Below are 19325 nucleotides of genomic sequence, written 5' to 3' on the forward strand. Positions count from 1 at the left end.
CAACGGGAGCATGTAATGTGTGCCAGGCCCTGTTTCCAATGCTTTAAGTGTATGACTCCATTTAATCCTTATAGTATCTCTATGATGTAGGTGTTATCATCCCCAAAGAAAATCGAGAAACTTTCTCAAAGTCTCATAGCTGGTTAATGGCAGATTCAGGATTCAAACCCAGGAAGGATGATTTTGGAGCCTGAGCTCTCAGCATGCAACTGTTACTGAATGTGCGTATGTACATTATCTCATGAAACTCTAAGGAGCCACTAGGAAGGTGGATTTGTTCTACAGGTGAGGGTACGGAAGTTTAGACAGGTTAGATGATTTGCCAAGGTTAAAACTAATAGAGAGTAAACCAAGATGTATTGGCATGGTGGTCACAGCCTACCCTTTACTAGCTGTGAGACTTTGGTCAGTATGGCTTGGTGGCTACGTGGTTTTGGAGCCAAGCAAGCAGGGTTGGGGTCCAGTTTCACTATAAACCCCCCATGTGACTTTGGACAAGTCGCCTAACTTCTCTAAGTCTGAGTTTCTTCATCTGAAAAAGGGGGATAACAGTATTTCCTATCTCGCTGTGTCACTGTAAGGATTATTTTAGATAATAAATATAGAGTACTGAGCCCAGTGTCTACAACATACTAAACATATCATGTGTGCTCACTGTCTGAGGAGAAGCAGAGGAAGGGCAAAGGCTGGTTTTCTTGCCTCAACATGAAATCTTGGAGGGCTACTTCACGCAGCCAGTTGATGAGAGCTCAGATGTCCATCCATGCGCTGGAGAACTGACCTGATTAATTTCTATCAGTGTCACAGAACTGAACAGTATCTAAGAGATTTAGTTTCTCCAAGAGTGTTCTGGGAAATTCTAGTCCCACGAGCTATTGGACACATCTCTAGCCTTCTGGAGAATTATAGCATGCGTGGATGTGCTGAAGGCTCCAAGAACTCTCATGGAAAAGAAGTCCTTTCCTTAAATGTTTCTCAGACACGTTTGACCATGGAACCCCTTTATGCTTAACAGCTATTAGTATCCAGCCAAAGCAGTATACCTTGGAACATAGCTTGAGAAGGATATGCCTACCTTCATCCCTTGGTCTGCAAATGAGAAGAATGAGGTTCAATAAGAAAAGCGGGCAGAGACCAACTCATGCTGACAATCGGTGGTATTTTGTTCAGTGGCATTTTGCTTTGCATTAGATCGTCTATAAAACTTGGCCTGGCTTTACCACGAATAAACCATGTGGTCCCTGGCAATCACTTAGCCTGTCTGAGCCTCAGTTTCATCTATAAAATGAGGTCCGTTGCGACAGGGTTAAAAGGGCTGGCTGTGCAGTCAGAGTGACTCTGGGTTCTCACCCAGTTCTGTCACTTGCTAGACACGTAGCCTGAGCAAGCTATGGGGCCTCTCCAAGCCTCAGCCTCTTCATTTGCAAAGTATGGATAACAGCAGCAAGTGGCTCAGAGAGGCAGTGAGGATCAAATCAGATAATGAAAGTAAAGTCCATGGAAGAGTGAACGGCACAAAATAAACATTCAAGACATGATACGCATCAGAAATAAAAACAAAGCTGACTATGATCATCACTCCAGTTTCTTTTAAAGCTTTGTTATCTTCCTCCCATTTTCCTACCCTCCATCGGCTCGAAAACATCATTCCACATTCCAGCATATTTCTGCTCGTTGTCATCTCTAAAATTTTCTAGAGCAACAGCATGATAAAGATATCACTGACCCAGAGGGATTCAAATACAGGAGAAGGAAAAAACCAGGGTACATTTAGTGGAGAAACTGAGTTGCTCAGGAAGGAAGGACCTCCCTTCCTGGAAGTCCCTGGCTGGCTAAACGCACCTCAACTTGCCCTTTAAGCTACTGAGCACTTCTAGTAACTTAGAAGAGAAACAAGTACCTTTTTCCTAATGCAGTGACCATGGCCTCAAAGGAGCTATCGTATCTGAGCAAGGGGAGGCTGTGTCCTGAAAGGGTGGATTCGATAAACTCCGACAGCCCGAAGTACTTCTTATTTTCATGATATAAGTCCACTCCCTAAAACAAAGAAGAGCGTCTGTCACTCCAACCTTGCACTCGCAGGGATGGTCAGAGGTTCATGTGTCAGGCCTGTGGATGACCTGGGTTGGCAACTTCATCTAAATCGTGCCTACTGTGCAGTGGCTTGGATGGCATTTTATAAACTTCTTCCATCTGCAGAAGCAGAGCAAAGTACCTCCCATACATTAAAAATGGTGTGTCCCCATTGCTCGGGAGTTTTCCATTCATTTGGTCCCAATGTTTTTACCAAGAAGAAAATCAGCCTATCTTATTTTAACATATCAATTTCTTTGTTAAATTTGCTTCTTTCTACAATCTTAAGCTGGTTTTAGGAATAGGCAAATCAACTGTCTTGCATTCAGTTGCTACTAAAAATCAATAGATGAAGAAAACATTTATCTAGCCAATTTTACTCACAGAGACATAAAATTCCAAAGTTGGAGGACTTTGCTGAATATATAAAGGGACGAAAACTCTACCCCTAAATAGCACAGTGGTTAAGGGCCAAGCCATGGAGCCAGTGGCCTGGGTCATATCCCAGCTCCACGACTTTCTAGCTGCCTGGCCTGAGGCAAGTGGCCCAACTCTCTCTGTCTCATGTTCCCCATTTGCAGATGAGAACTCATCCTAGCACCTGCCTCTTGCATGAGCTCATAGCACGAAGCAGTTGGGCAGGGAGTCCCTGGCTCATGGGAAGTGCCTTACGAACAATGGCTACCCCCACCACGGATTCTCAGTCCACAGGACGGAAGCCAGGTATTTTTTAAAGTTTCTCAGAGGATTGCGAGACACTCCAAAAAAGTCTCATCTCTTACGTTTACTTATTCTTGTGTAACTAACTACAAACCACCCAGAATTCTCAAATTACCAGGATTGTTTTAGTCTTCTATTTTGATGAGAAAATGTCAGGTGATGGAAGGGCGCAGTGGCTCACGCTTGTAATCCCAGCACTTTGGGAGGCCGAGGCGGGCGGATCACGAGGTCAGGAGATCGAGACCACAGTGAAACCCCGTCTCTACTGAAAATACAAAAAAAAAAATTAGCCGGGCGTAGTGGTGGGCGCCTGTAGTCCCAGCTACTGGGAGAGGCTGAGGCAGGAGAATGGCGTGAACCCGGGAGGCGGAGCTTGCAGTGAGCCGAGATTGCGCCACTGCACTCCAGCCTGGGCGACAGAGCGAGACTCCGTCTCAAAAAAAAAAAAAAAAAGGAAAATGTCAGGTGATAAGCTAAAAACTCACCAAGTTTTGAGGATATGTGTGTAGTCTGAGGAAGGAGATTCTGAATCTCACCACTTAAGGATGCAGGATAGGGAAAACAGGAACCTTCCTAGGGCTTCTGGAGACATTGAGCGTTGCTCTGTATGGAGCCCAAAGCCCCCAGCGCCCAAGGGCTCTACCTTCAATATCTCCATTCAATGCCATAGAACAAACATTCCGAATGCTACTCAGAAAGCTGCAGTCACCAGAGAAAATGTCCCACAAACTGCATTACATCTTCCGAGATGAGGAAGCCAACTGGCGCATTGCAGGAAGGTTACCAAAAAGACCAAGAAGGGTTTACACCTAACTCTGGGTTGAACCAAAGATCCAAGGAGCTGGAACCCATTATCCTCAACCACAGTGGTCAAGGCTTTTACTAAATGTAATTTCTGCAAACCCATGTGTCATTGCTACACAAGGGCCCAGCAGCCCCATGGCACTCACATTACTGCAGGAGGCAGGCCAGTGGATCTCGTTGTAGGGGCTGATAAGGGTGTGCTGTGTCTGCAGTGCGTACGGGAAGGAGGTCACGTGAAGTGTCACAATGTTGGGGGCCTCCTTCACCTCCCTGCAGTTGAGCAATCGGTCCACCAGTCCCACCGACGGGTCACTTTGAGAATAGAGGTTATGAACAGTGCTACTGAGGGAGGAAAAGACACAATCAGTGGAATTACTATATTGTTTTCTAATTTTGCAAGGTGAAGCAGTTGAAAAAATTTATAACTAACTCCCGACTTTACCAACAACTGAAGATTATGGCTCTGCCCATGACTAGGAATAGAGAAAAAAAAAGGCTGGACTTCAGGTAGCTGTCAGGGACTCTCCTGAGACTCGTTACTTAGGAAAAATGTGTCTGGGGTAGGACGGTAGTCAGAGAGGATTTCTTACAAGACACACACTCCTTCTACCCCAATCGGACAGTGATGTGTCCCCGGGAATGTTCCATGAATCATTTGTTCCTCTTTGGCCCCATCTGATTGTGTACTTATCTCCTTACAGTCTTTCTGACCTTGAAATGATCCAGAAAAGATATAAAAGAGTAAATTCTATAGTCAGTTTAAAAGGCAGCAGGAAAGGATTGGGAAGCATTTTGGACAAGGGGTCTAGGAGACAGGCCCAGCTCTGCACTCCTCTGTGGGACAAAGGCCTTTGCATTCTCTCCTGTAAGTCTAGGGGATTAAAAAAAAAAAAAAAAAAAAAAATCAGTGCTTAACCCTTTTGATGGCAGGAAGCCACTCTGAGAAACCTACTCCCAAAATGCATATTCACAATATAGCTCTTTCTATAATTTCGGAATGTTCCAATTTCCCCCAAGCCCATACATGGATTCTGGATTGTAAACCCTTTACGAGGTCCTTCATGTCCTGACCAGCCTAACTAGCTCTCTGTGGATCTGTGACAATCAAAGCCTTTCTCCATGACCTGGCCCAGGAGCCCCCTCCTTCCTCATCTACATCAGTGGAAATGTCTGAAGGTACAACCCCTAGGCCAGTCTCACGGAGATGACCAATCCCGGTAAACCACCAGAAATCCTGCCAGGAGCTTGGCTTGGCCCATCTGAAATTCATCTGGGTTTATGTTCATTTTAACTGAGTGAGTAAAATCACCCCTTAAGAAGGGCAGGCATCAGCCAGGCGCGGTGGCTCACGCCTGTAATCCCAGCACTTTGGGAGGCCGAGGCGGGCGGATCATGAGGTCAGGAGATCGAGACCATCCTGGCTAACACGGTGAAACCCCGTCTCTACTAAAAATACAAAAAATTAGCCGGGCTTGGTGGCGGGCGCCTGTAGTCCCAGCTACTCAGGAGGCTGAGGCAGGAGAATGGTGTGAACCCGGGAGGCAGAGTTTGCAGTGAGCAGAGATCGTGCCACTGCACTCCAAGCCTGGGTGACAGAGTGAGACTCTGTCTCAAACAAACAAACAAAAAATACAAAAACGAAAATAGCCGGGTGTGGCGATGGGTGACTGTAGTCCCAGCTATTCGGGAGGCTGAGGTGGGAGAATGGCATGAACCCGGGAGGCTGAGCCTGCAGTGAGCCGAGATCGCACCACTGCACTCCAGCCTGGGCGACAGATTGAGACTCCGTATCAAAAAAAAAAAAAAAAGAAGGGCAGGCATCAGTGGTGACCTATGGTACCGGAGCCCACGGAGCCTCTTTCAGGGAACGGCTAGGCTGAGCTACTCCTGCTAGGACCCTCTGTACCCCACACCAGCATGGCTCCTTGTTGCTGAGTGGACTACGAAAGAAACATATCAGGCATCAGGCTGTAATTCGGGGTCTTGGCTCTGCCACTAACACCCTCCCACTCCACTCTGCCCTGTGACTCTGGGAGACATGCTTCCCTTCTCCAGCCCTTAAATACCACCATGGTAAATTTCAGAGGTCACACTAGATAATCCCTGAGATAACTTCCAGCTCAAGACTGTGGGAAACATCCATGGCATCTGCTTACAAACACCAAGCCCAAACATCATCCCTCTTTTCAGGATTTGTACCCTCAGCCCCCGGGAACATCCACATATATCATTTCAAAGAAGGAAAATGTCAACTTGTCATATATCAAGTCACTCTAACCTCACAAGATCCCAGTGCGCATGGTCATGGATTAGGACAAAAAGTGTATGCGGGTTCTGGAAGGAGTTTTGCAGAAAAGCCTTAAATTTTGTCTGTGCCTCCGCGTCTAGCTTCAGAACATACTGTTCCACCCTCTGCTTCGTCATGTGCTCTTTCTCCAGACCAAGCTCCAGTAAAACCCCTGCAACACAAAGAAAATACATCAGTAACTCCAAACATGCTCACTGGTTTTCATTCACTCAACAGACACCTGATGAGCAACTCCTATACAGAGGTCCTGAGCTAGACTCAGAGATGCGAGAGTGGGGAAAGGAAGGGAAAAAACTCCCACACAGGTTACAGCTGTGTAACTGTCCTGCACAGGAGCTGGGGTGCAGGCAAGCCTTGGCTGTGTGTACAGCAGCCCTCCCGAGGGACACCAGCTTCATGAAGCAGCTGATCCCAAGCGTGGTAAGACAGAGGGAACCGAAAGGTCCCGCCAGCAGCAAAATCCCTCTCTCAGTCTGAATGCCACAGTGCTACACATTACGCCACTAAAGAGTGAGTCCTTTCAGTGAAGACACTGGACATCTGTGTACTCTGTGGTTAAATATGATATCCTTGAAAGTACAAGGATATCAGTGACGCTAGATGGCAACACATGGTTAGGTCACTAGCCTGAGTGGGACATGGTGAAAGTTCAAGTTTTGGCTCTACCTTCAACAGATCCTAAAATCTTGGGCAAGTCACTGTCTCTGAACATCGGTTTCACAAGAGCAGCAATACTTGCCCTATTCACTCTATAGCAAAGAACAGTATCCACACCCACACACGGATTTCGGCAGATCACAGCTTCTTCACACATGACTTCTCCCCAAAATGCCCCATACCTGAATGCCACACGTGGAACAGAGTCTGCTGGTAGGTCACTTCTGAGGGTGGAATGCAAATGAGAAAGTCCACCTTCTCAAAGGATCCCAGGTCCAGATTTTGGGTGCTGGAATCCGCAATGGAACACACATGGGAGAGGAGCTTCTGCGCTACCGCCAGCTGGAAGGGCCGGATGCTGTGTGGCTCCAGATGGTAACCTGGAACCAGAGCCCCAGGATGCCAGGTGAGCTCCAGGGCACATGGCTACTGCCAGGCCCTTGGCCAGAGAATCAGCGAGACCCGTCCAGGGGAGATGGCCCCATGCACAAAGCGATGAGGGAAAGGGGAATAACTCACATTTATCAAGTCCCTGCTCTCAGCTAAGCAGTGGTGGGTGTGGGGGTAGTGATCATTTTATGCACCATCCTTCACTTAATAATAAAAACAAGAACCAAGCACTTGGGGAGCACAGCAGAGGCAGTGGTCTCTTCTGCTTAGAGGGGACAAGGAGCCTATCCCAGGGGAGGTGACGCTGAGACTGGACTTTGGAAGAGGACTGCAAACTCTCCAGAAAAGAAAACTAACAGGACAGTCATTTAGTAACTCCGTATGAATAAAAAACATCAGCAGCAGACTCAGAGGCAGGAAATTGGCATAGAAAAATCTACCACCTCAGAGACAGTGATGGATGTGTAATTCAAGATTAAATGAGATTGTCATAATTAAAGATTGAATTTTAAATTAGGTATCAGGTCTACTGTGACACTAAAAAACGTCTTGTCTTGTGGATGTGCCTCCGACATTGCTACCTCCAATCTGAGTCCTTGGATGCTGCCTCCCAGGCCAGACCCAGGCCCTCGCCAGTGCCCTCTCATCACCCACCGAGCACACATGAGCCCTCTGCCCTCTCTCACGGTGCACACCTGTGCCCACTGGCACCTCTCACTGCACACAGCTATGCCCACTGCCCCATGTCACTGAGCATATCTGTGCCCCTGCCCACTCTCACGGTGCACACCTGCGCCCCCACCCCTTCTCACTGTACACACCGGCGACCCTGCCCCCTCTCACTGTATACACCTGTACCCCCGCCCCCTCTCACTTTACACACCAGTGCCCCACCTCCTCTCACGGTATACACCTGCACCCCCACCCCCTCTCACTGTACAAACCAGTGCCCCACCCCCTCACGGTACATACCTGTGCCCCACCCCCTCTCACTGTACACACTGGTGCCCCCACCCCCTCCCACTGTACACACCTATGCCCCCACCCACTCTCGCTGTATACACCTGCACCTCCGCCCCCTCTTACTGTACACACCGGTGCCCCACCCCCCTCACTGTACACACTGGTGCCCCTACACCCCTCATGGTAAACACCTGTGCCCCCGCCCCCTCACTGTGCACACCTGTGCCCCCGCCCCCTCACTGTACACACCTGGCCCTCGCCCCCTCACTGTGCACACCTGTGCCCCCACCCCTCCCCACTGTGCATACCTGTGTCCCCGCCCCTCCTCACTGTGCACACCTGCGCCCCTGCCACCTCTCACTGTACACACCTGTGCCCCTGCCCCCTCACTGTGCACACCTGCGCCCACTGACCCTGCCCCTCACACTACTTTGTACCCCCTCCGCCCTGGGAGATTCCTTTTCACCACTCACTTGTACACACCGGTGTCCCACTGACATCCAGGGATGCTGCTTTAGTGACAGAAGAGGCAGTGAGTGAGGAAGAAATATGGCCTTGATTTTCCTGGTGAAATTTGTCCAGCAAAATGTCAATGTCACCCTCTGCCCAAGACAGAATAAACAAATGGGTTTTTGATGTCAGTGAAATTCAGCAAACATCTACAGAGCAGTTAGTGTCAGGTACTGTCCTGAGGCCTGGAGTCATGAAGGTAAAGAGGACACGGCCCGTCCTGTCAAGAGGTCTCAGCCTAGTCAGGATGAGCTGCCAGAGTGAGCTCCCCCCACACAGACACAGCAGGTGCCAGGGCAGAAGGAAGAACAACATGGGAAAGGATGAAGGGGAAGGTCCCAAGCCCATCTGGAAAGCGAAGGGTCTGAGAAGCTTTCTAGGGGGACATGAGATGAGTCTGGAGGGGTGGGTAGCTAGGCAAACAAGGGAGAAGGATGCTCATAGCCCAGAGCATGCGGGATGTGGAACTCTCCAGCAAAATGGGAGACAGGGAAGAGAGGCCACCAAGGCTTGAAAGGTGGAGAGGAACAGGCACAAGGGCCTTGTGTACCCCATGAAGACAGAACCCCCAAGGTGCCCTCCACCCCTCAGGAGAACTCTACAGCCCAAGCAGGAAGAGATGGCCAGCCAGAACCTGCAGCTGTCACTCAAGAAAAGAAAGGGACAGAAATGCAAGTGCACAGAATGAGGGGCACTCTGCAGTGGAGGCCAGCCTTAGCGGGTCACAGGTAGGGTGGGGCAGAGATGACCTCCCCCGGCACTGATTACTGTCCTATTAACATACGCATGTGCACCTGTCTCACGACAAGCCTACCTGGACAGAGGGTGCTAAAGAACGCCCCCAGCGAGTCTACCTTCCCCGTAACGAGCTCGTAATTAACTTCCTTCTGGTACTCCGCAGGGGTGAGAAGGCTCTCGGAAAGAATCCGGGCTTGGTATTTTCCTGGAAAGCAAACAGATTTCACAGTACCCATTGTATCTTCCCCGCTAACTGGCTGTGTGGCCCCAGACTAGTCCCTTAACCCTTCTAGACTGACATTTCCCATCTGGAATCTGTGGCTAACAGCTGGATCTACCTCCCAGGCCTGCTGTCAGGCGACACAAGACAATGGTGCCTGACACATGGCAGAGGCTCAGGGTCTACTACTGCATGTCCCACTCACATCAAGGTAAAGAATTCATTAAAAAAAAAAAAAAAGTCCCGGCACAGTGGCTCACGCCTGCAATCCCAGCACTTTGGGAGGCCAAGGCGGGCAGATCACAAGGTCAGGAGATCGAGACCATCCTGACTAACACGGTGAAACCCCATCTTTACTAAAAATACAAAAAAATTAGCCAGGAGTGGTGGCGGGCACCTTGTAGTCCCAGCTACTCGGGAGGCTGAGGCAGGAGAATGGTGTGAACTCGGGAGGCGGAGCTTGCAGTGAGCTGACATCGCATCACTACACTCCAGCCTGGGCAGCAGAGCGAGACTCTGTCTCAAAAACAAACAAACAACAACAACAAAAAAAAACACAGAATGGGTTTAAGACTAAAGAACGTTCGTCAGGCACGGTGGCTCTTGCCTGTAATCTCAGCACTGTGGGACATTGAGGTGGGTGGATCATCTGAGGTCAGGAGTTTGAGACCAGCCTGGCCAACATGGTGAAACCCCATCTCTACTAAAAATACAAAAATTAGCTGGGCGTGGTGGTGCAAACTTGTGGTGCCAGCTACTCAGGAGGCTGAGGCAAAAGAATTACTTGAACTTGGGAGACGGAGGTAGCAGTGAGCCGAGACTGCACCACTGCATTCCAGCCCGGGCAACAGAGCAAGACTCCATCTCAAAAAAGAAAAAAAGAAAAAACATGCTAAAAGACAACTCAGACTCTGTACTTAAAAAGTACATTAAACGCCAGGCACAGTGGCTCATGCCTGTAATCCCAGCACTTTGGGAGACTGAGGCGGGTGGATTGCTTGAGCCCAGGAGTTTGAGACCAGCCTGGGCAACATGGCAAAACCCTGTCTCTACAAAAGTACAAAACTGAGCTGGGTGTGGTGGTGCACACCTGTAGTAGTTCCAGCTACTCTGGATGGAGGCTGAGGCAACAGAATCACTTGAGCCCAGGAGCTCGATACTGCAATGAGCCAACATCTCGCCACTGCACTTCAGCCCAGGTGACAGAGCAAGACCCTGTCTCAGAAAAAGAGTGCATTAAATTCTGCACTTTTAAAGTAAATTTTACAAGGTCCAAAAAATTCCGGCCAAAAATGCACAACACTTGTGAAGATTTAAGCAGGCCAAGAAAGCTCACGTTTGGTGTCTGCCTCCCCCACCTAAAAGAGCACTCCAGGCAGGTAGAGACTGCTCTGCTCCCTGTGGGCCCCCAGCCCCTAGAACAGTGGCTGCACATGTGGGGCCTCAACGGGTGTTTTTAAAATTAAATCAATTGGCCGGGCACAGTGGCTCACACCTGTAATCCCAGCACTTTGGGAGGCCTAGGCACGTGGATCACTTGAGCTCAGGAGTTCCAGACCAGCCTGTGCAACATGATGAAACCCCAAAAAATACAAATTAGCTGGGCGTGGTCCCAGCTACTTGGGAGGCTGAGGTGGGAGAATCTCTTGAACCCAGGAGGTAGAGGTTATAATGAGCCAAGATCAGGCCACTGCACTCCAGCCTGGGCAAGAGAGTGAGACCTTGTCTCAAAAAAATTAAATTAATCGGCTCCTGAACACAGACAACACAACAAGGTCATTGTTTTTTATCTCCGATAGATCGGTGAAGACACGGTGCCAGAGTTCCTGCTGTGAGTGACCACCCACGTGGTGGAGCCAGGTTTTCATCAGGGTCTTTCCACACTCCCAAGCTGACCCCAGGGCTAACCTCACCAGCCACTCACAGCAGGGATGAGATTGTAACTATGTCATTAGCCAAGGATGCCTTCTGAAGCCAGTTACTGAGCACAAACCGCAGGTGCTCACTGCTGCTGCAAACCCGGACCACCCTAGACAGAAAGGGAGAGAACCACCAAAGGGGGGGACCGGGAACGCCGTTCAGGGGGCTTCCCCGCAGCCGCGCGTCCCAGGCTCACCGGTGACGGCGATGCAGGAGTCGATGGCCGCGCTGCGGCAGGCGCAGATGATGACCACGTAGTTGGTCTTGGCGAGCTTGCCCTCGACCAACAGCCGGAACATCTCGGAGAGGCCCTCGGCCAGGGAGTAGGCACACTCGATGACGTGCACGCTGTCGTTGCAGGAGCTGGCGGCCAGGCCGGCCAGCCAGGGCAGCTGCGCGGAGGTCACGGGTGCTGCGGCGCTGGGCGCGGGCGGGAAGGGCTGCGGCGGCGCCTGCTGGTACTGCCGGATCTCGGTCAGGTGCGACTCGCGCCAAGAGCGCAGGAAGATCTGCTCCAGGTCCTCCATCAAGGGCACCTGGTCCGCGGCTGCAACACAACGCGGGCGGAGGGCCTGCCACAAATGCCAGCAGCCGGGGACGCATCCGGGGACGCGCGGGTGCAGTGATGTGAAAGTACCCACCTAAGTTATTACTGTGAAATCGTATCACAGACGGCTGGAGCACGAGGGGAGGGCATAAAATCCGCCACAATCTAACCACCGTCCTAACAGAGCCACGCTATTTACGTGTATTTCTCTGTCTTTTTTTTCCATATGAAAGTTTTTTTTTAATTATAAGATGATTTGTAAATTTATTTTTATTTTTAAGATTAAGCATCCTCTTTGACAATCCAGAAACACAGTCCTTGCTCACTCTTTGGCCACACACATCTAAAACAGTTAAAAGTGATTCCTCCATTTTCAATGACAAAGTAGGAAAAAAGAATATGTTCTCAAGCTGCAGTTCAATTTTTCTGTCTTCTTTTAAAAAAAAAAAAAAAATCTTACTTTGCTACCAAGCCACTCACCAACTATAAGTTGGAAAGACAATTTTTCAAAAAGCCAACAAAATCCAGAAAAAGGAAGAAGTACCAATCCAAAATTATCACCCCAAACACTGCGGTTGTAAAAAAAAAAAAAGTAGGAAGCCAAATTCTCATAGCTTGTTAGAGAAGGTCTTTAAGAAGAATTCAGAAAGGTAGGACTGGAACTACGGTGGTATAGATAGGTTACACTGTCCCTATGTGCATATACAGTGGTAAATGTGTAGAACATTCAGCCTGGGAATATAGGCTTTCTCCTACTCCAGGACAGGGAATAAAAACATGTGTTGCTGGAGTTAATATTAAAATTGTCCTTACAAATAGCTGCAATGATTGTCGGTATAAACTTTGGGTCTTGCATTCTTTCCTTAACCGTGACCCTATCATCAGTTTCAGTGCCATTTTCAGCCATCATAAAGAGTGCTGTTAGCATGTCCATAATGTCCCATCATATGTAAGCACCACCGTTTACTTAGCAAGGTCTCTATTATGGATTCTCTTACTTCTTCCAAATATTCACCTTTATAAATACCTCTGCAACGCATATCTTGACGTATAGAACGTTACTTCCTTTGCCTAAATTCTCAAAGGTAGATTTACAGAACCAGCTACTACATATCATCAGCTTGCTTCCAAATGGCCTGAATGTGTCAGTTTACCAGGCGAACAGTGCATTTGACAAGTGCTGGTTTTACTGCACCTAAGCACCCCTGGGTACCATCATTTGGGTTATTAATTCAGAAAAAGATGACTTGATTTGTGATTTGCATGTCTTTGATGATGAGTGAGACTGAATACTTTTCAATATTTGTTTCCTCCTGGTATTTTCTCTTTTATGGATTGTCTGGTTTATACGTCTGGATTTCATATTTGATGTGCTGGAAGAAAGTGCACCAGGCTTCCATTTAGAAGGTGGGTCCCAGCCCAGCTCTACCCAGCACCAGCTGTGCGGCCCAGAGCTATCTCCTATGGTTTCCTGATGCATAACACGGGGTTCACGCCACCTGCTCTGTGGGCCGTGCCAGAATTTGATTAAATTAGCTTATATCTCCCTCTTTGATTGGATGCATTTAATCAGAATTCACTACTTGAATTAGCTAATCAAATTAGAATTTAATTAGATTAGCCATTATCTCTCCCTCATCTTTAAAAACTTTCCTTTGAGTCCCCATCTCCTTCCAGAACTAACCCCTACCCAGAGCTGTCTGCACGCGCCATACTGTCTCTTCACCTCCAATCTCTCTAACCCACTCCAATATGACTTTTATCTCCAGTCTTCGTATACATCATCATCAAGGTTGCCAACCGCTTCGCATGGCTAAACCCAATGGTCAGGGTCCAGTCTTCCCTCTGCTCAACTCCTGGCCACACTGGCACAGTTGATCAGCCCCTCTCCTTGGGATCAGCCCCTCTCCTTGGGAATGCTTTTTTTCACTGCTTCTTATCAACATTCACCCATTCCTCAACTATTCCCTCAACATAGGTTGGCAGACTATTGACTTCAGCTGCGGATGCTGTGGGGCATCCGGGAAAGGACTCACTGACCATGCCTGGCCTCATGGAGCTTACACCCTAGCCGGGAGAGACACACTTAAAGGGAACAATCACAGACCCTAATTGCTGGTGCCCTAAAGATAAAGGGCATAGGATAGGGGCCTGGAGGGCGGGAGCTGTCTTACACACAGTAACAAGAAGGCCTTGCGGAGGAGATGATGAGTGACCCGAAACCTGAAGGACATGCGGGAGCAAGCCACACAAATGTCTTTGGCAAGAGCACGTCACAGGGAAGGAACAGCAAGTGTGGGATGCCCAGGTGGGACCAAGGTTGCTGAGGGGGACAGCGGGCTGGGACAGAGCAAGCAGGTGGGACCAGGAGGCAGGCTGGGCCCCAGGGGAAGGGGTGGAGTGAGCACCTGATGGGAAGCCTCGGCAGGGCTCTGAGTGGGGAAGAGATGCAATCGGATTCCCAGTTCTTAGGGATGTGGGAAACAGGGCAAGAATGGTGCCCCGGTGAGGGGCAGCCACAGAGAGGGTGAGCGAGGCTAGACTCAGGATGAAGCCGTGCTTACTGACGGACTGGTGGGGACGATGAGAAAGAGGGACAATGCTGGGTTTCCCAGATTCTCCACTGTCCTTTCCTTCCTTCCCACCCGTTCCATCTCAGTCGCCTCCTCTGGATCTCTGAAGATTGGAGGTCCCCAGGCTCAAACCTTGGCACTTTCCTCTCCTCGTAGCCACCCGCAGGTGGTCTCACAGCTTTAATATAAGTCACCTGTAAGCCAATGTGTCTTAAATGTATACCTAGAGCCTCAACCTCTCCTGGGACTCAAGGCCTGCCCATGCAAATGAACACAGGTGACTTGACTGTCTCGTGGGCATCTTGTACAAACTCACGCCAAGACAGAACTCAGGTTCATTGCCACCATTCACCTGGCTGCTCAGGCTAAAACCCAGGCCCCATCTGTTCCCACCCCCTTCAAAGGGATTTCCAGCAGGACTTACCTTCAGAATAGCCCCTCCAGCTCACTGCTGCCACCCTCAGTGGTCCAAGCCACTGCGTGCCTTTAATAGGCAACAACTGACTCTTTCTCCATTTCCGCCACTGCGTCTGCACCATCTGACTCCACATAGCAGTCAAGGTGGCGTTTTTAAAGTGAAAATCAGATCACCTCCATCCCCTGCCTAAAAATACTCCGGTGGCTTCAAAATGTGTCTACCATAGAATCACACTCTTGACAGGAGCCTGCCCCCTCTGACCACACCTCTCACTCACACCCTCTCTCTGCTGCAGCTACGCTGGCCTCTCCAGTGACCGGGACACTCACTGCTCCTCCACCTCACAGCCCTCACCTGGCCTCCCTCTCTCCTCAGGGCCCCACCTGTCTTCATTCCTCAGATCATCACAAGGCGGACTCCTTCTCAGGGTCCAGGTCTCTATTCACAGAGGCCTTTCTTCATGACCCTAAACTGACCGCACACAAACACACACTAATGCATGCACCCATCTTTACCTGCCTGTTTTCCACTGGTTTATTCCTTCTCTCTCCCACTAGACTAGAATCGCCTCAAGGACAGGGTCTTTGCTCAATTCCCTGCTGTATCCCTGTGCCTAGAATGGCAGAGAAAGAGTTCTGGAAATGTCTCCATCAACTTCAACCTACTTTCAGCCCCCTAGTGTGGGGACGCCCACAGTGACCTCATGACATCCTCCCAGTGGAGCCATAAGCCCTCCCCACGTATTTCAATTCCAGCAGCCCAAGTCAGCCCCCACAAGGGCCGAGGCCAGGTCTGTGCTCGGGCCGTGGCCCCTCCCTGCCACTGGGCCGGGAGGTGGAGGGGACTCACCCAGCTGGACTAGGTAGTAGACGGTAAGCAGGAGCTGCATCTCCTCGGAGATGGGCTGGATGGCAGAGGCGCCGTACTGCTCGTATGCCCGCGAGACAGACTGGGAATTCTGGTAGCACGTGTACAGGAGGGGGCTGACCACGACATCATTCAAGTTCCCACAGAGGTAAGGGAAGTTCCCGTGGCCTGCGGAGGAACGGCAGTGACTTGGCACCCGGTCTTGTGCACAGCTTACGGCCCCACACGTGTGGGTTCTCTGGGGGTGAGGGCATTGACGGAGACAGGTGAGCTGTGCCATGTCCCTCGAGTGCCCTGTCCTGGGAAGCCTTGCTCATTGAGTGCACCTGCTCACCCTCCTGGAGCCTAGGATGAGAGGAGTCACCTTTCCTAACCAATGGGGGGCTGTGCCACTTGCTGGTTCATTTCGTCGAATCCTCTTATTTTTTACAAGTGAGGGAGCTGAAGGGAGGGACTTGCCCAGAGCCAAGCAGCCGCCACCTGTCACTCCTCCAGCACCACCGATGGGACACCTTGTGGGCAGAGCACCTTCCAGAGCTTCACTGCGTGCTGCCTGCCAGGTCTTGCCTCCCTGACTCCGGGCAGGGAGGATTCTGCCCTGCATCCTCCCAGGGCTGTCTGGCAAGGTGAGTTGGGACAATATATCACCACGGAGACCAGAAGACTGAGTCATTCTTTTGGTTTTTTTTTTGTTTGTTTTTTGTTTTTTTTTGAGACAGTGCCTTGCTCTGTCCCCGGGCTGGAGTGCAGTGGTGTGATCTCGGCTCACCGCAACCTCCACCTCCCAAGTTCAAGCGATTCTCCCACCTCAGCCTCCTGAGTAGCTGGGATTACAGGTGTGCATCACCACCACACCCGGCCAATTTTCATATTTTTAGTAGAGAGAAGGTTTCACCATGTTGCCCAGGCTGGTCTTGAACTTCTGACCTAAAGTGATCTACCTGCCTCAGCCTCTCAAAGTTCTGGGATTATAGGCAGGAGCCACCGTGCCCAGCCCATTAGAAGATTCATTACGAGGACAGCCCTCAGAGGTGGAATTGCCCAGGTCGGGATCAAATATCTTTCCACCATTCTTTAGCTACATGACGCGAGGCAAGAAGCTTAACTGCCCCAAACCTCAGTCTCCGCATTTGTAAAACCAGGTGAAGCTATCAAATCCTCTCGGGGCTGCTGAGCTCCCAACGGTGGCGTGTGTGTGTGTGTGTGTGTGTGTGTTATCTTGCACTCCAGGTACTCCATTTAGTTACCAAAAATATATTTTCTGACTTGGGCTGTGTGCTATGTGCAGATGTCCCGCTAGGCTTGGGGAGTAAAGCTGGTGCCTGGGGCACAGGTCATGTTCTCAAAGACATTGCTTCTCAAGGGCTTGCCAAACACCTGCGGGCCCCACCCAGAGCTTCTGATGCAGAACTGGGGCCTGATTCTGATTCCAGGATGGGTCCGTGAATTCACATCTCTCATAAGCTCTGGGGCGATGCAGGTTCTGCCGGACCAGGGGCTACCATTTGGGTAGCACCGCTGACAAATACTGCGGTTGGCAAGAGGCAAGGTAAAGAGTTACTATAAAAGCAAGCATGTGACATTTGTCATAAAAGAGGGACAGAGAAGTGACAAGGGGGGCAGTGGAAAGGGAATCTAAGACAGCTTCATGGAGAAGGCACAGAGCTGAGTCTTAAGGCCTCAGGAGGGCTTGGACATACGGCTGTGGGGAACAGGAGTCAGGGAGACAAGGGCTTTACAGCGAGGGCTGCAGTGTAGACAGAGAGGCGGTGGAGGGAACAGAGCACACCTGAGAACTGAGAGGACAGTCTCTATTCTGAGATTGTTCATGTGAGACGTAGACTTGCTGGGCTTTCTTTTCTGAGGTTCCTGGCTCAAAGCAGAGGCAGGTGACACCCCGCCTGCACCTCCAAGCCTTGCACCCTGTCCTAGCTCTGTTTCCTGAGCACCGTGTTCTTCGGGGCTACCACAGACACATCATGGCCACATAAAAAAGTACATGCAACATGACTGAAAGAATGTTGGTCTTCATTTGAGGTAGACAGTGAAGCCCAGTGGAACTGCCTCGGTCATTGGTCCTGCGTCACACTAAGGTCAAAACTCAGAGTTGCACTCTACTTCCTGAATGCCCTGTCCAGTTTTTGTTTTTTAGGAAAAAGACATGCTCTTTCTTATTTCTTAATTAACAGTAGGGTGCTTCTCCTACTTTCCTACAGTCCTCACTCCTCTATCTATAAGCATGATACCAAATGCAATAATAACGTATTTAAGAGGGGCCTGCGTGCATGGTGTGTGTGCATGGTGTGTGTGTGTGCCATGCCCACATGTGTATGTGTGTGTGTGTTGCCATGTGCCAGCCGTTCTGGTGCCTACAATCACCAGCCAAGCCCTGCTGAATCCCCCCAGGGTTTCCCATTGCAATGTCCCCAGCTTCATCAAGGAGATTTATTCAGCTGAGCCAAAAGTCTACCCCCACGTAGCATACGTTAGCCCGCTGCACAAAACAGATCAAATCTAATTTTGTTCCATGCTTCTACAGTGGTGGCCACGGCTATCTTTGCTCAACCAAAGTAGATTTCATAGTCAAAAAATACTAGTGGCGTGGGTGACAACAGGAGACAACCCACCAGAGCGGGGCTCCCGCAGCCAGGGAGTGAATTGTTTTTTCCTAATCCTTGGCACTCAGCACCGGGCCTGGGACCATGGCAGAAGCTCAATGAAGCTCAGCAAAAGAAGGAAAGAATGAGTGAACAGGCAAATAGACTTCATGTCAGGGAATCATTTCACCTGCACCCACTGTGGGAAGCTGTGACAAGTTCCATCATTCTTGGCATCTGATCAGGGGCTGAACTAGTGACTGGCTCTGCTTTGTTCTTTCCTTGCCCTGGAAAGCGTTTTAGGTTTGTCTCAGGAGGATACCCTTGGAGTCAGACCGGGATGAGGTCTCGCTTTTGCCTGTTTCTCATGCCTTCCTTTAGGTTCTCCCATCCCCGTGACTTGGTGCAGTGCTGTACTTGCCTTTAAATATCACTGGCTTGGCCTTGCATATTTTCAGCAAGTTGTCAGGAACAGACACTGGTTCTCCAGAGGCCACCACTGGAAAGGTGACTGAAGCTGGTCCCACCAAGCCAACCTGGGGCACGCAGGACATGCCTGTGCTTTCTAGGAACACCCAAGAATAGTAGTAAAAACATCAGACAAGGCATCCACCTCTCACACACCTGACATCAGGCCAGCCAGCAAATCTGCTACCCCCTGACCAACGTCCCTGATTACAGGAGCATCAAAGTCTTAAGAGTCACAGATTCCAAGGTCCTTTAAGTTCATTCTGTCCATCCTTCCCCCAGTGGTTCAGTCTCCTCTTCCATATCCCTGCCACGTCATAAACAGCCCCTTTTAAAATTTCCCAAGGATCAGAGAACTCACTATCATACACGGATCCTAGACCTTGCAAAGCAATTTTAACATGTGAGAAAGAGGTCTTTTGTTACACCAAACTCTGCCTCCTTAGAACTCCCTCACCAGTACACATGCACATTTACACTCGTGCGCACGCACGCACACACACATACACACAACCGGCAGCAGAACTAACACCAGTACCCAAGTCTGGAATT

The 19325-nt window shown here is 49.9% G+C and overlaps 1 protein-coding gene across 7 annotated transcripts in view; it reads right to left on the bottom strand.

Annotated features, from left to right (window-relative positions):
- Window positions 1-19325, bottom strand: part of GREB1 (growth regulating estrogen receptor binding 1) — a 160370-nt gene that overhangs the window by 38225 nt on the left and 102820 nt on the right. For 3 of the 7 annotated variants that reach the window (XM_063622833.1, XM_063622836.1, XM_063622832.1), the window contains 9 exons: window positions 18727-18870; window positions 15691-15876; window positions 11500-11850; window positions 9240-9368; window positions 8389-8517; window positions 6745-6942; window positions 5876-6056; window positions 3744-3939; window positions 1901-2037 (listed from right to left, as the gene is read on the bottom strand). In XM_063622833.1, coding sequence (XP_063478903.1) covers window positions 1901-2037; window positions 3744-3939; window positions 5876-6056; window positions 6745-6942; window positions 8389-8517; window positions 9240-9368; window positions 11500-11850; window positions 15691-15876; window positions 18727-18870 — 1651 coding nt within the window. Of the gene's footprint in view, window positions 1-1900; window positions 2038-3743; window positions 3940-5875; window positions 6057-6744; window positions 6943-8388; window positions 8518-9239; window positions 9369-11499; window positions 11851-15356; window positions 15518-15690; window positions 15877-15957; window positions 17237-18726; window positions 18871-19325 lie in introns of those variants that run through there. The other 4 variants (XM_063622835.1, XM_063622834.1, XM_063622837.1 and 1 more) reach the window with 4 other exon arrangements.

This window comes from Symphalangus syndactylus, chromosome 18 (genome assembly GCF_028878055.3).
Source record: "Symphalangus syndactylus isolate Jambi chromosome 18, NHGRI_mSymSyn1-v2.1_pri, whole genome shotgun sequence".
Taxonomy (NCBI): domain Eukaryota; kingdom Metazoa; phylum Chordata; class Mammalia; order Primates; family Hylobatidae; genus Symphalangus; species Symphalangus syndactylus.